Source organism: Chinchilla lanigera, unplaced genomic scaffold (genome assembly GCF_000276665.1).
Source record: "Chinchilla lanigera isolate Chin_1 unplaced genomic scaffold, ChiLan1.0 scaffold00122, whole genome shotgun sequence".
NCBI lineage: Eukaryota > Metazoa > Chordata > Mammalia > Rodentia > Chinchillidae > Chinchilla > Chinchilla lanigera.
The window spans coordinates 2,352,895-2,369,495 of NW_004955523.1; the positions used below are offsets into that span (position 1 = coordinate 2,352,895).

General features: G+C 47.0%; 1 protein-coding gene across 2 annotated transcripts in view; it reads left to right on the plus strand.

The window, feature by feature from the left end:
• The window catches only part of Zfyve1 (zinc finger, FYVE domain containing 1), a 54,438-nt gene that overhangs the window by 18,720 nt on the left and 19,117 nt on the right, over positions 1–16,601 (plus strand). For both annotated transcript variants that reach the window (XM_005409432.2, XM_013507165.1), the window contains exons 3-4: positions 6,270–6,774; positions 12,774–12,988. In XM_005409432.2, the coding sequence (XP_005409489.1) occupies positions 6,270–6,774; positions 12,774–12,988 (720 nt within the window). The remainder of the gene's footprint in view (positions 1–6,269; positions 6,775–12,773; positions 12,989–16,601) is intronic.

The following is a 16,601-nucleotide window of genomic DNA, read 5'->3' on the forward strand; positions in this document are numbered from 1 at the left end:
CCTTTTATCCAGAGGCCAGCCTGGAAGGCGGATGTTGAGTTGCTTGGGAGTGTGGGCTGGCCCTTTGAGGGGTAACTCGCAGAGGGGCCGTGCTGCCCAGCTCCGTCCTCGTGGCTCTCCAGCTCCTACTGCCTCCCCTGCTTTCTCTGCTCATGGCTGCCGGGACACAGTCAGTGTGAGCTTGCTCTTCCGGGAATGGCTCTGCGGGCAGAACGGGATCTGAGAGAAGCTGTCGTCAGTCTGGTGCCCGTGTGGGGCAGAGGCTGACTGCTGGACGCTGTACTACAGACCGCTCTGAGTTCTGAGGTGGACAGTGAGCGTCACGGAGCGCCGCTGTCTTTCCCTGCACACGCTGTGCGAGCATTGTACGGACTAAAGAGCTTCCTGGGGGAGGCGGGGAGCTGGGGGGAGAGTGAGGGAGACGGGCAGAGGCTGCTGGGTGTCTTCCAGACTAGTAAGACAGTCGTTACTTTTCGAGAGCTTGCTACCAAGCCAGTGTCAGTGATACATTATTTTGGTGAGGGAGAGAAAAGAGTTATGAGGCAAGCTGAATTACTTGATTTCTAGGTAGAAGTAATTTAGATCTTGCCACATTGCTGAATTAGTTCCTGAATGAGTAATTTTTTTTTTTTTTGTCTTTTTGAGACAGGGTCTCGCTATGCAGTTCAGGCTGGCCTCCAACTTGCAAAGATCCTCCTGCCTCAGCCTCCCGTGTGCTGGGATTATAAGGGTTTGCCACCACGCCCAGCAGTGAATGAGTAATTTTTGAGCAGTCAGCAGGTGCGAGCCCAGATGCTACTGCACCCACCTGGGTGTGTTCCCAGCTGCTAGTCTTTAAATAGCAGTGGCTCGCATATGTGCTTACTGTGAGCCAGGTACTGTGCTAGGCCCCTTCCCCACTTTATCTCGTTCAATGCTCTCTGTGTCCTTAAGGGTGATGCAATCTGCTATTATCTTGTGTCCCTGAGGCTTCAGATAGTTAAGGAACTTTTCAGCAATGACATAGTGGCAAAGCTAGGAGTGGAATTTGGGCGTTTCCAGCTTGCCTGAGGTCGGAGTGGCGAGCTCTCCGGAGGAGGCAAGGTAGAAGTTGGGAAAGGGCGGCCTTGGAGTCACTCTCGGCTTTGCTGTTGTGTTAGGGCCGAGGACCATTTCAGACAAGTGGAATTGGGTGGGGTGGCCCTTGGCGGGCTTAGGGCCAGGGAACTGGTTTTCCTCCGGGGATGGAGCCGAGTGGGGTCGTTGATTGCAAACAGGCAGAACAAGTCGGGCTTGTCCCCTCTGGCTTGTTCCTGCGCTCACCAAATGGAGGCTTATCTTTTCTTTACCTTTGCCTTCCTGGAGTGTGAACCCGTCTTGCTACTGCTCAGGTGAAGGCTGTTGCCTCTCTGGCTAGGGAAAATGCCTTCTGATTAGGGGTGAATTTGTTGTTTTGGTACTGGGAATCGAACTCAGGACCTTATGCTTGCCAGGCAGGTGCTTGTGTTGCTGAGCTGTATCTCCGGCCCTAGGGGTGAATTTAGTAGTTTAACTGGGTGCAATGTAACGTGAAAGGCAGAAGGAGGAAAAAAAATGAAGCCTGGTTCTGTTTGCCAGACATTTTCTCATTCATCTACTATTTTATTTTATTTATTTTCTCTTTTTTTAATCTACTATTTTAATTAGCAACTATGCTGTCCAGTCAGAGGAGGCAAAAGATGATCATATTCTTACTTTACATGAGAAAAAAGGGCCAGTAGCATGTGATAGCTGATAGTCCACAGCTCATCAAAAGGAAAAGGCACCAAGCTCTTTCTCCCAGAGCTTTTCCATTTGCCCTAAATGCATATATGCTGCGCGTGAACACTAACCTACCCAAGATACCAAATGCCAAATAATTAGCCGCCTGCTAACGGAGTATTTGAGTCTGATCTCAGCTAAGTTTTTTATATATTATGTGCATCCTTTGGTGGGTGTTTAATGCGCACCCTAAGACATCTAGGCACTTCTTCAGATGCCTGGTTTATAGATTGATGATAGCATAGATCTTCGTTGGGTGACAATCCCCAGGCCCACTTCCTGGGTCCAGGACTGTTTGCAAAGGTCAGTGGCGCTTCCCACAGGCACCCGAACTCAGCTCCTCGGTGGCAGAAATTTATGGAGCTTTTGTTTGTTGCCTTCTTTGCTTAGCGACTTGGAGGCAGGCTGGTGGAGTGACACAGGTCCCAGGTGGGTTGCTCTGTGCAGCTTCTTGTTCTCAGAGTTACCTGCCAGATAATATCAAGTGGTGCTGTGTTCTGCCCTGTGGAGGAGGCCCAGAGGGGCAGAGTGATGAGCATTCCTAGCAAGTTGCCTGGCATTCAGTCACTCACCGAGCACAGAGCTCCTTGTGTCCTGTGTGCATGCAGAGATAAGATCGACACGGTCCTCTGCTCACGGATCTGGTGATGAGCCCTGTGGCTGGCCATTGAGTGAATGGTTGGAATTGGCAAAGTTCTTAGGAACGTAGTAATGGTGGTGCCACTAGTAGAATAGCGACTGGTTAGTACCTTGATGAGGTTATAGCAGAAAAGGACTTCTCACACTTTAACCCTCATTGTCTGTTCATAACAGGTCTTACACAGACTCTGGAGAATCAGAAACATTTTCCCTGATGGCTGGAGATACTGGTGTAAAAGGTTCATCGCTCCTTTAGTTGGAGGAAACATAGTCTGTATGGATTAGGCACTCTGACTGGGGGTCTGTAGTCTGAGTGGGAGCTCTGAGCATTTTGCTGAAGCTCCAATCTGAAGCTCTGTCTCTCTGGCCCAAGGCCATTCCTTTCTGGGCTTACTTTTTTTTGAGACAGGGTCTCGCTCTGCAGTTCAGGCTGGCCTTGAGCTCATTTTTTAGCCCAGGCTGGCCTCGAACTCACAGAGATCCTCCTACCTCAGCCTCCCGAGTGCCACCACACCTGACTGGGCTTGCTTTTTATAAGGACCATACTATACTTTTAACGGTTAACAGGGAAAATTTATGGATGTATGAAGCTTGATCAGTAAACTTAAAAAAAAAAAAACTATTGATATATTTTACATACCATCAAATTTACCCTTTTTTGCTTATTTTTCAGGTATTTTTGGATGGAACCCAGGGTCTTGTGCATACTAGGCAAACACTGCCCTACTGGGCTACATTACAGCGCGTATTCACCCCTAGAGTGTACACTTCAGCGTTGGTGGTGTGGTAGAGCTGTGCAGCCCATAGCACTGTGTGATGCGAGGACATTTTCATGACCCTGAAAAGGATTTTCAGTTTTTTTCTTTTTTCTTTTTTTCCAAAAATGAATTTTGTCCCCATTAGCAGCCGCTCCCTGTTCCATCTACCACCCAGCTTTTTTTTTTTTTTTTTTTTTTTACCACCCAGCTTCTGACAACCAGTATTCTACTTTCTACTTTATGAATTTGTCTAAACATTTTGTACACACAGAATCATACAACATGTGGCCCTTTGTGTCTCTTTCATTCATTAATTGTATTTTCAGGGCTCATCCACGCTGTAGCATCTGTCAGTGCTTCATTCCTTATTTATTTATCTGTCTATCTATCTATCTATCTTTTTATTTATTTATTTATTTATTTGTCTTTTTGAGACAGGGTCTTGCTGTGCAGTTCAGGCTGGTCCTAAGCTCACTTTGTAGCCCAGGCTGGTCTCAAACTGGCAGTGATCCTCCTGTGTCAGTGTTATGGTTTGTGTCTGGATGTCCCCGCAAAGCCTCAAGCGGCCATGGGGCAGGCTTTTAGAGTTCCATTGATTATGGGTGTGAGAGCCGCACCGCCCTGGGGTGGATAGTTTGCATATGTAAGGGAGAGCAAGAGGCTGCTTGTGGCCATTTCCTGGCTTTTGTGCTTGTTGATTCTGCTGTATTCTGCCACCATGAGCTGTTGCCCTCTGCCATGTGCCACTCTGCCTTGTAACTTGCCAAGTACGAACTGAAACCTCCACAAACTGTAAGCGAAATAAACCTTTCCTTCCTTAATTATGGGTGTCAGGTATTTTGTCCCAGCAACCAGAGGAAAGTAACCAAGACAGTCAGCCTCCCAAGTTCTGGGATTATAGGTGTGTGCCACCACGCCTGGGTTGATACTTATTTTCAAGTCACAGAATTTTTTCTACATTTTTACCAAAAATGTTATGAGGCAGCATGAAAGTTTTATTACTTCCAGAGGAAATACATTTGCACTTTAGCTTCTCTACTTGATAATTGGTGCGTGTGTACGTGTGCGTGGGCACGTGTGCAAACCGCCTCTTAAGCACTTTATAAGTATATGTAGGGGACTGAATACTAATAAAATACTTTGGAAATATAATACAAAATATTACAGATTCTGTAATTATAACTTGAAAATCATTTTACTTCTTCAGAGTAAAAGAAATGTGATTATATTGACATACTTTGCATTGCCCCAGGCAAAGGTTAGGTAAGCGAAATTTAAATAAAAGATTACCATTAATTGAAGGGAAATCTCAATCATAACCATTTTTCCCTATTGAGAAATTAGTTGAAATGGCTTGGTACATTTTCCAATTCCTTCCAAGTGCAAGTTTCATCCATTTCCCAACCAATCACAACAAATTGGTAGGGACATAGACTACTTCAAAACTAAGCTGAACTAATACTAGGTCAGTAGACGTTATTTTGTATTATGCATATTATTTTATAACCAGGAATATGTAGTTTTGCTGTAAGTGTTTTAAGCTCTCTCCAAAGCTTATTGAGCAAAGATTTAGGAAGACTATAAAGCAGGAAATGGCACGATCATGACAAACAGTTAAGACAATTAGAATTTCTGGAAAATCAGATGAAAGTAAGGACACATTTAAGAATTGCCCTAGGTTGGGCATGATGATACACATCTGTACGGTGTCCCTAGCACTCTAGGAGACTGGGGCAGGAGGATTGGAAATGTGGAAATTTGAGCCCAGCTTGTATAACTTAAGGACAGTGAGGGTTGTTTTGTTTTTCTTGTCTTTTTGAGACAGGGTCTCCTATGCGGTTCAGGGTGGCCTTGAACTCACTTCGTAGCCCAGGCTTCCCTGGACTCCTCAGCCTCCAGAGTGCTGGGATTATAGGCATGTGCCACCACGCCTGGCTTTGGGACAGTGAGGTCTTGTCTCCAGATAAGAACATGAAGAGGGCTGGGTCTTGCTATGCAGTTCAGGCTGGCCTTGAACTCACTTTGTAGCCCAGCCTGGTCTCCCCACAAGGATCCTCCTGCCTCAGCCTCCAGAGTGCTGGGATTACAGGTGTGCACCACCATGCCTGGCTCTTGTGTATAGTTTTCAATTCTGTTGGGTATATGCCTAAGAGTGGAATACTGAGTATTATGGCAACTTTGTCAGACTTTTCTAGAATGGCTGTGTCGTTTACATTCTCAGTTTGTCTTACTTCCTTGCCCATATTTGTTACTGTCCTTTTGGTCATAGCTTTTCCAGTGGATGTACAGTGATACTTCATTGTAGCTTTGACTTACATCTCTGTAATGACCAGTGGTGTTGAGCATAATTTTGTGAGCTTATTGGTCATTTGCTTGTCTGTGGAGGAATGTCTACTCAGAAGTTTTGCTTAGTTTTTAATGGAGTTGTCTTCATTGTTGAGGTGTAAGAGTTCTGTTTTTTTTTTTTTTTTTTTTTCTGATCCCGGGAATCAAACTCATGACCTTGCGCTTGCCAGGCAGGTGCTGTGCCCCTGAGCTAAATCCCCAGCCCCTATAAGAGTTCTTTACATATTCTGAACACAAGGCCCTTATGAAATATATGATGTACAAAAGTTTTTACAGTGTTAGCTCTTGCATAACCACGAGTTTATGACGTATTTATACGGATTGAGGCTTCCTAAGCTATTTGCAGAGGATGGAAGGTGGTGATGGATCTCTTGTCCTGAGGCTTCTTTCCTTCCGGGCTTGACAAACCCATCAGTGACCTTGACCCTGGGAAGTGTGCATTCTTTTCCTCTTTAAATGCTCGAGATTGAACTCAGGGCCTTGGACATGCCGGCAGGTATTTTATCACTGAGTTACAGCCCTAGCCCTCAAAAGGAAAAAATCCCTTTTTTAAAAAAGATTTTTGAGAGAGAGCCTGGCTAAGTTGCAAACCTGGGCTTGAATTTGTGATCCTCCTGCCTCGGCCTCCTGAGAGTTGGGATCACAGGCATGCGCCACCACACTGGGCTCAGGTGTCCTCTGTGCAGGTGTTTGTAGCTGTTCTGCAGTTTCCATAACTCATTGTCGTCTTTTCTTCTTTCTTTGAAGGTAACAAATGAAGATGACTTTATTAGGAAGTTGGACTGTAAACCCGACCAGCACCTGAAGGTGGTTTCCATTTTTGGAAATACTGGTGATGGAAAGTCTCATACCCTCAACCACACTTTCTTCTATGGCCGTGAAGTCTTCAAAACCTCCCCTGCCCAGGAGTCCTGCACTGTGGGTGTGTGGGCAGCCTATGACCCCATCCACAGAGTAGCAGTGATAGACACGGAAGGGCTCCTGGGGGCCACCGTGAATCTAAGCCAGAGAACACGGCTGCTGCTGAAGGTCCTGGCCATCTCAGACATCATCATCTATCGAACTCACGCAGATCGGCTGCACAATGACCTCTTCAAATTCCTTGGAGATGCCTCGGAAGCTTATCTGAAGCACTTCACCAAGGAGCTTAAGGCCACCACTGCCCGCTGTGGCCTGGACGTGCCCTTGTCCACCCTGGGCCCCGCAGTTATTATTTTCCATGAGACTGTGCACACTCAACTCCTGGGCTCTGGTGAGTAGACGGGGTGCTGAGTCACAGATTGTCCTTTCTGGGTACCCGGAGGGGCCACTGGGCTGCAGTAACAGCTTGGTGAGGACCGACTGACCAGAGGTTCTGCCCAGGAAGGGAAAGGGAAGTGTTTGAAGAAGGGCGGCATGCTCAGCCGTGCTGCGGACTGGGACTCGCTATTGCCTTTGGCCGCAGAGAGGGCCGTGGTGCTCTGGGTAAGACCTGTTTCCTTGGGACAGTGGGACTGAAAGCGGGATCAGAATGGGAATAAGTGGATAGGAGGACTGGGATGTAGCTCAGTGGCACAAGGGCCTGCCCGGCAGGCGCGAGGTCCTGAATTAGATTCCTGGTGCCAAAAACCAAAAACAAGAGTGGATTGGAGCAGAATTAAGCCTGTGAGTGTATTGAACTCTTTCAGTGAGTTTCGTAATTTTCCTGTTTAAAATTTAAGATGGTGGGCATTCGTTACTGGGTCACTGATAGAAAGTATTCATTAAAATAGGGCAGTGCAGATGTAAGAGCAGGGACAGGTGCAAGGGTGCACGGGGTACAGTTGGTTGTGGAAGCATGGGCGGGTCAGCAGTGTCTCGGGAGAAGGTGGCGGGGGGGGGGCGTGTGCGTGAGTGTGCATGTTGAGTTCATGTCCTGCTGTTTGTTACTTACAGGAAGGTGGTGCACGATCACCACCTGGGGAAGGTGAGGGAGCAGGGGCAGCAGCAGTGCTGGGGTGCAGGGAGGATGGTAGTATGGCCCCTGAGACAGTTACACCATTCACCAGCCCCAGAGTTCACTGAACCCACTGTCATGCTCTGAGCACGGGGCCCAGAGGGAAACAAAACCAATCCCACCCTTGACTAGCACACAGTCTAACTGGGGACACCAGGGGAGACGACCTGGTGTCCTGTTCTGCAGCAGACTAGGTCCTGGGGCCGTGGGAGTGCAGAGCAGGGATTGTGCGTCTCCTGTTGGGTCCTCGGGAGGAGGAGATAACGTTTGCACTCTGAATTTTGGCTCCTGAAAGGTGGAAGAATGATGTTCTGGGAATAGCAGATCCCCTGGTGGCTTCCTAATCTCCATTCTTTTTTTCTTTTTTTTTTGGGGGGGGGTCTTTTTAAGACAGAGTCTCACTGTGCAGTTCAGGCTGGCCTCGAACTTGCAACGATCCTCCTGCCTCAGCCTCCGGAGTGCTGGGATTACAGGCATGTGCCAGCCCACCCAGACTAATCTCCATTCTTAACCTCTCACTCTCTCCCCTCCACCTGTGCGTGTGTTGGTGCACAGGTACTTGAGCACATGCACGTGTGTATACGCGTTCCCCCGTAACTATTCTGCCTTTTCTCAGTTCCCACCTTTGTGTGTGCTACTCTGTCTGGATCATGTATCTTTCAGATCCAACTCAAAAGAAAAGGCGTTTCCACAGTATTGACTCACAGTTTCAGAGGTTTCAGTCCATGGCTGGCTGAGTACAAGGCAGAGAGAGTGGTTGAGGAGAGCTTTCACCTCAGGGGAGCCAGGAAGCTGAGAGAGGAAAAGAGCCAGAGAAAAGATACACCCTTCAGCGACGTGCCCCTCGAGACCTCCTTCCTCCAGCTAGACCCACTGCTTACGGCCCATTTGGCCAAGAACTAGTCAGTGGATTAGTCCATTGCTCACGGTAGTGTCCTCACAGTACCATCACCTCTGTAGTCACTTCGTAGTCTCATCCAGTTGGCAGTCAGTAGGAACAGTGACTTCCTGTTCATATGCTGAATTTGTTGTTGGTCTTTTCCCACAGAACCACCTGGGTTGTTTCCCACAGGCACTGATGGTCTTCCTCGCTGCTCTGTGTAAAGAGCCCGGGGGAATGTTTGACGCACAGTTGTGTGCTGAGTGAGAAAATGAGGAGGCTCCGAGCGCCCGAGGCATAGTTCGTGTAAGAGTGGTGGAGATACTCGGGTAGCAGATTGTAGATGGCCCTCACGCAGTTCTCAAGTGTGGTAGGAGCCCCCAGCGATCGTAAGCAGGGTTATATGATCACATTACATTTTTGGAAGATAGCTTAGCGGTCGGTTTAGGGTGAATTAGAGGAGCCTGCCTAGAGTGGAGAGACTAGAGCGGAAGTTGTCATGGTACTAGATTCCTTGAAAAGGTAGGGACTGGGCCAGCGCAGTGAGCAGACAGGTCCACATAGGAGCTTGTTCGGGTGGACGTGGGACTAGTAGATTGGGCTGGTCTCCATGATGCGTGACCGTCACGTTCATACTGGAGGAGGGGCACATCAGCGAGTCCTTGTGAGGCACACAGAGAAGGTGAGAAGTGTTGATTTAGGGTGCCCTGTGAGCATTCAGTGCCACCTTAAGAGTTTTACAACTTTGAGGGAAAGGTTTAGGATGCTGAAATAATCAGCTCCTCAAAAGTTTGTATTTGGGCCCAGGGCTATAGCTCAGCATTACATTGTCTGCCTAGCAAGCACAAGGTCCTGAGTTTGATTCCTGGCACCCAAAAAAAAAGTGGTATTTGTGGGGCTGGGGATTTAGCTCAGTGTCACAGTGCCTGCCTGGCAAGCGCAACGTCGTGAGTTCGATTCCTGGTACCAGAAAACAAAACAGAACAAAAAAAGGTATTTGCGTTGTGCCATGCGCTAAAAAAGCATTTATTTTAAAAGCATGTATCAGGCCAGGCATGGTGGTACTTGCCTGTAATCCTAGCACTCTGGAGGCTGAGGCAGGAGGACTGTTGCGAGTTCAAGGCAGGCTCCGTAAGTGAGTTCAAGGGCAGCCTGTACTGGGTAGTGAGACCCTCCCTCAAAAAGAGGCGCACAGCATATGCCTGTTTTGGGTATGTGTTTGTACTGCATAGCGGTTACATCGCCACGCACAGAACACACCTTTGTTCTTAATCATTTAACCTTTTTCCTTGTTGTTTTGAGACCGGGTCTCATGTGTAGTTCAGCCTGGCCTTGAACTTGCAGTGATCCTCCTGTCTCAGCCTTCTAAGTGCTGGGATTACAGGCGTGCACCACCCCCCTGGCCTTTAATCATGTAATTTTTAAAAGCCCTTCCCATATTGTCAAAAAATCAATTTCCCTGTTTCATGTCTTTCTTTCACTTTGCACTTTATTTATACTGTGGGTTTCTCGTATGAGAGAAACCGTGTGATAGCGCCTGCCTGGCAAGAACGAGGCCCTGGTTCCATTCCTGGTACCAAAAAAAAAAGAGAAAGCATGTGATGTCTAAGTCGTGTGTCTGTCTCAACACTGTGGTCTTGAGGTGAATCCACTTCCCTACAGATGACTTAAATTTGTCCTTCTTTATAGCAGAGTACTGCTCCACTGTATGTAAATACATTTTCTTTTACGCATTCATCTGTTGATGGACATGTAGGTTGCTTCCAAGATTCAGGCATTATGAATGATGCTATTATAAACGGGAGTACACATGTATCACTGTAACATGATATCTTTAACTATTTTGGGAAGGTTCCACAAAGGAATGGAATGGGATGGAATAGAAATAGTTTTTTTTCTTTTTTTAATTTTCTTTTGAGAGGTAGTCTCACTATGTAGTTCACGGTGGCCTTGAACTTGTGGCAGTCCTCTTGCCTCAGCCTCCCACGTGCTGGGATTACAAGCGTGCACCATCATGCCTGGCTGGAATTAGTTTTTTGAAGAATCTTCATCCTGATTTCCATAGTGCTTTACTAGCTTACATTCCCACCAGCAATATAGTAGGGTTCCTTTTTCCTTGTGGCCTCTGCAGCATTTGTTATTATTTGATTTCTTGATGGTGACCATTCTTTATGGAATAAGATGCACTTTAATTGTGCTTTATTATTCAGCCTACTTAGCAGTTCTATTTTGCAGATGAAGAAACTGAACTCAGCTTTTACACTGTGTGACAAGAGAGTTCTAGCAAAATTTGGATTCATATCAAGGTCTTCTAACCCTAAATCAAGACCTGTTTCTGGACTGCTGTTACAGTTTCAGTTGGAACTAGGGTGGCCAGATTTTAATGCAAGATAGGAGGGGTGACAGAATAGTAGGCAAACTGATAGTTAGATTTTTACTGTCTCATAGAATTTTTGATTTTCCATTTGATCATTTTTTATGAACGTGGAATTGCTAGGTAGGAGATTAGTAGTTTTTTGTTGTTGTTGTTGTTGTTTTTTCTGGTACCAGGAATTGAACTCACCACCTTGCGCTTGCCAGGCAGGCGCTGTGCTGCTGAGCTAAATCCCCAGCCCTGGTAGGAGATTAGTAGTAAAATAAATTATAGGTTGGGTATCCCATGTCTAAAATGCCTGAGACTATAAGTATATCGGAGTTTGGATTGTGGCAGAGACTTTACTGGTGGAACATTCTTATAATCTGAAACGCCAAATCTGGTGCTCAAAAAGGTTTCAGATTTTATTTTAATTTTAATTTAATTTTTTTTGTTTTTTGTCTTTTTGAGACAGGGTCTTGCTATGTAGTTCAGGCTGGCCTTAAACTCATTTTGTAGCCCAGGCTGGTCTCGAACTTGCAACTATCCTCCTGCCTCAGCCTCCCGAGTGCAGGGATCACAGGCGTGCACCACCATGCCTGGCTAAGTTTCAGATTTTAGAGCATTTCAGATTTCTAATTTTTACTATAGGGATGTTCAGTCTGTATTTGTATTTGTAGTTCTTTTAATTTTTTACTTTTTTTCTTTCTTTCATTGCTCTTCTTTATTTTTCTTTTACAAATGAACAGAAACAAGTCATTCTGGGGCTTGTGTGTGCAGGGCAAGCTGTGCGGTGAGGTTGGAAGGACGTGCAGGCTCCCAGGCTGGGCTCCTGTGGCTTTGGGGGAAGCCAGGACTGAAGGGCACAGTAGCTGCTTCTAAGTTCTGGGTGAGGCTGGATGGAGTGGCACAGACCTGTACTCCAGTGGCTGAGGAGGAGACGCACGAGTTCAAGGCCAGACTAAGCAGTGTAGCGAGACTGTCTCAAAATTGAAAACAAATAAATACGTCTGGGCATGTAACTCAGTAGGAAAGTGCCCTGGGTTTAGGCCCAGTACTGCCTACAAAACAAAGCAAAAAAAACCAAAACAACATCTCAAAAAGCAAAGAGTAAAGTGCAAGAGAAGATGGGTGCAGGGAATAATTACAGCTATGCTCCTCATGCTCCTGCTATTTCAGTGGCTGTTCCTTTAAATTTGTTTTGTTTGTTTTTTGAGACAGGGTCTCCCTGTGTAGTTCAGGCTGGCCTCCTCGCACTCCTGCCTCAGCATCTGGAGTGCAGGGAGTATAGGTGCATGCCGCCACGCTGGCTGTTCCTTTAAATTTGAACTAACAGATCTTCAGCATTAATTGGAGTATTTTGTTGTTAAAATACTAGAGATTAAAATAAAAAGTCTTTCCCACCCCCCCCAACACTGCTCACACCTCCCACGTGACTGGTCTCCAGGCAGGAGGTTGTGCCCTCACGCAGCTTTGTCATATGACAGCAGCATTTTCTTTTTTTCTTTTTTGAGACAGAGTCTCCGCTATGCAGTTCAAGCTGGCCTTGAGCTCACTTTGTAGCCCAGGCTGGTCTCAAACTTGCAACAATCCTCCTGTCTCAGCCTCCTGAGTGCTGGGATACTGGGCGTGTGCCACCACGCCTGGCTACATGATGGGTTTCCATAACCCGAAGACACTCGTGTAATCAGCAGCAGAATTGGAAACACCCACACCCTCCTCACGGGAGCCTTCCTCATGCTCCTGTGCTGGCAGCATTAACCTGATGCTGTTCATTCTCAGGCGTGCTAGTTGTCTGTGTATTTTTTCTGTAGGGAGTAGACTATGTCCTACTTTTTTTTTGGTTTTATGAGACAAGGCCTCATTATGAAGTTCAGGCTGACCCTCACTCTCTCATCAGCTTCCTGCCTCAGCTCCCAAGTGCTGGGATTACGGGCGTGCACCACCACGCCCGGCTGTCCTACTTTGGTAAGGAAAGATGGGCAACTTTCCTAAAAACCAGGGAGCCCCTCACCGCTCACATGCCCATCTCTGCTTGTGCAGATCACCCCTCCGACGTGCCGGAGAAGCTCATCCAGGACCGGTTCAGGAAGCTGGGCCGCTTCCCCGAGGCCTTCAGTTCCATTCACTACAAGGGCACGAGGACTTACAACCCCCCCACCGACTTCTCCGGGCTCCGGCGTGCTTTGGAGCAGCAGCTGGAGAACAACACCACCCGTTCCCCTCGGCACCCCGGCGTCATCTTCAAAGCCCTGAAGGTCAGTTGCCTGGTGTCCCAGAGACTCCGGGGGGTCCCAGTGGGTGGGGAGGACACTCCGTCCTTGCTCCTCTGGTGCTCGTGAGTGGACAGCTGGGCTGGAGAGAGGCGCTGAGGAGGAGGAGGAGGTGCACGAGCAGAGTCGCGCCTGCCCGTTCCTTCGGCTTGCTGGGAGCTTGAGTGCGCAGGAGTCTTGAGTTAGAGTACAAGAAGCCAGTGAAGCCTGGTCTTGGAGGAAAAACTAGGTGTTTGGTGAACAGGAAAAAGTGTTTTTGTGTGGTGTGGCAGTCTTGGCGCGTGACCCTCACGTTCGGACTCCTGAGCTACCTGCACCCCCTGCGGGGTTCCCTTCGTTTTCTTTCCTGTCCGCACGCCGCCGCGTGTTGCTGGGGACCGGGTGACTGTAAAGAGGAGAGGGTCATGTGGGTCACAGCTCTGCAGGCTGAGAAGCCCGAGCGCTCGGTGCCTGCATCTGCTTAGCAGCCGGTGGGAGCCTTCTGGTCGCGTCGTGACGGGTGGCGGGCACCGCAGGGCGGGACAGAGCAGGCGTCCAGGGAGAGCAGGGCCACTCCCCACATGCCTGCGCCGTGCTGGGCCCACCCCGCGGGCCCGCCTTCCCCACCCGCGCACTGTGCCCCGCTTCCCCCACAGCAGAGGTCCCATCTTCAAAGACCACTGAGGTAAGAGTTTGAGGATTATGTTTCCAACACACGGAATTTGTATTTTCAAACCATAGCGTTATCTAGAGTAACTTATTTAAGAAGGAAATTTGTGATCAGTACAAATGAAAACTTGTATCACAGGTAGAAAATTATCAAAAGAAAACCCCAAAATAGTCACATGATAGCGATAATTACTTATCCTGTACCAAAATTTGGAGCACTATGAATGGATTAATCCTTGCATGGCTCCTTCAGTTAAGAACTATTTTCTCGGGCTGGGCATGGTGGCACATGCCTATAGTTCCAGGAGGCTGAGGCAGGAGGATTGCTGCTAGTTCAAGTCCAGATTAAGTTACATAGTGAGTTCAAGGCCAACCTGAATTACACAGCTAGACCCTGTCTCAAAAAACCCTAAATAAAGTAGGAAAGGAGTATTCTCATTTTGAAGACAGGCAGGCGAGGGCACAGACTGATGGTTGGTATTAGTTACTGACAGAAGACCTAAGTCCTGGGATTTTACTCCAGACCTCATAATCAGGAAGGTCCTGCTGCCTCTGAGCAAGTAAGATGACATATTTCTCAGTGAGAGACTATTTAGCTTGGCCATATAGTAAACACTTGCTTTTTTTTAGTCTTTTTGAGACAGGGTCTCACTCTGAAGTTCAGGCTGATCTTGAGCTCACTTTGTAGCCCTGGCCTGTCTCCAGCTTTCAAGGAACTTTCTGCCTCCGCTTCCTGAGTGCTGGGATTACAGGCATGCCTCACCACACCTAGCTCAACACTTTGTTTCTTAAGTATGCTGTCATTTAATTCTCAACTTTGCTTGGCCGGGTGTGGTGGCGCATGCCTGTAATCCCAGCACTCGGGAGGCTGAGACAGGAGGATAGTTGCAAGTTCGAGACCAGCCTGGGCTACAAAGTGAGCTCAAGGCCAGCCTGAGCTGCATAGCGAGACCCTGTCTCAAAAAGACCAAAAAAAAAAAAAAAACTTTGCTCGGCCTGGTAACACACACTTTTCACCTCAGCACTCAGGAGCTGAGGCGGAAAGATTGCTATGAGTTTGAGGCCAGTCTGGACTGCGTAGTAGTAAGTTCAAGATCAGCCTAAGCTACATAGCAAGACCCTGCCTCAAAAAAAGTGTTTATAGTAAATATACAGTGATTTTTACCATATTAGGAATAATATGGAAAAACTGAAAAATTGCATTTGAATAACTGATGAAATACTGTCTTCTAGTTAGAATTTGAGGTTAAAGTATACTTAGCTTACGTTCTTGTAATGGCTCAAGGTAGACAGGATGGAAAGTTGTACATAAGTAATGCACACCTTCTCGTAAGAGGCTAAATCCATGCCATGGCGGATTGAAAATCTGATTAGGAGATGAATCCTGTTTAATGTTTAAGCCCACCAGGACACTGAAGGTTGTGAGTGGTAATCACAGCTCAGGGATTTTCCTCCTAAGAGTCTTGGACTCAGGCCAGTTTCTTAGACATTTTTGAGAAAAATAGTTAACCGACGTTCTTGGAGATGATTTATGAGCTTTCTGTCCTTAAAATGGACCTGGTCAGCTGGTGTTCTTAGGATTCTTAGTAACGGGTGCTCCAGAATTTCCCTGGGAGCTGTTACTTTCTGTTTCCCAAGGTAGGTCTGTGCTCACTGGCTGCGGGACCTGCTCCCGGCCGTGGGAAGGAGTGAGTCGTTTCAGCACGTGGCCTGGACTCTCCCCAGGAAATCGTGCAGTTCTTGCAACTTACACACATCGTTGAACAACTCTTGTTGCTCTTTTTTGTTTTATTACTTCTTTAAATTCAAAGTAGTTAATTCTCTGATAATGACTGTAATAGAAAGCTACCTTTAGATCTTTGGGCAGGCTGACCACATGGAGTTTTATTGCTGTTAAAATCAAGTCCAGTTGCAGTGTAACGTGGTTACCTGTTCGTCTTCCTCTGCGTTTTATTTTGATTTGTGCTTGTATTGGTCAGCTTTCTTGTTGCTGGGACAAAATATCTAAAACTGCAGCTTAAAGGAGCAGAAGTTTATTTTGCTTACGATTTCAGTCCCTTATCAGCTCATGTGAGGCTCTGGGCTTGATCTCCAGTGACACGTACACTGTGTCTCTACTACTTGCTACAAAAACAGAATTGGGCCCAGATGTGTGTATGCACCGTTCTAGCCCATCCTTTTCCCCATGGAACACGGAAGCTTAGCGTATATTTCCATGCTGTGAAATATTCTGTGAAAACCAACTTTAAATAGCTACATTTTTCATGTGTATGGGTGGATCATGTTTTACATTTCATAAGTCAGCCTTTATATGGGTAGTGATCACTACTTTTCCTATTACATTTTCTGCGTATATAAAAAGTGTCTGTCTATGTGCTGCCTTTTTCCTTAGGAAAAATTACCATTCCTACTCCTCTTGGCCGCCTCTGTGGAGTGCTTACTGCATGCTATCTACTGTATGCCACTGAACTTTACTTTTTTGTGTGTGTGTCTTTTTGAGACCGGGTCTCACTGTGCAGTTCAGACTGGCCTTGAGCACACCAGGCTGGCCTTGAACTCGCAGTGATCCTCCTGCCTCAGCCTCCCCAGTGCTGGGATTAAAGGTGTGCGCTCCCACACCCGGCAATGTTTTTTGCTGAGTCCCACAGATTTTTTTTTTTTTTTTGTATCAGGTCTTGAACTCAGGACCTTTGTGCTTGCTAGGCAGGCGCTTGTGCCACTGAGCTATATCCCTGGCCCAGCAACATATATTATTAACTCATTGAGTTCTCATATCAACTGTCTGGCTAAGGACACTGAGAAACAGAGGTTGATTAATTTGCCTGAGAAAACTCATTCAGTAGGTGGTATACAGTCTGAACTGGGTAAGCTGGCTCCCAACTTTTACCCTATCTTCTTGATAGGTGGATATGACCATTTTTAAATGTTCTGATATTCATCATTCTTTTAT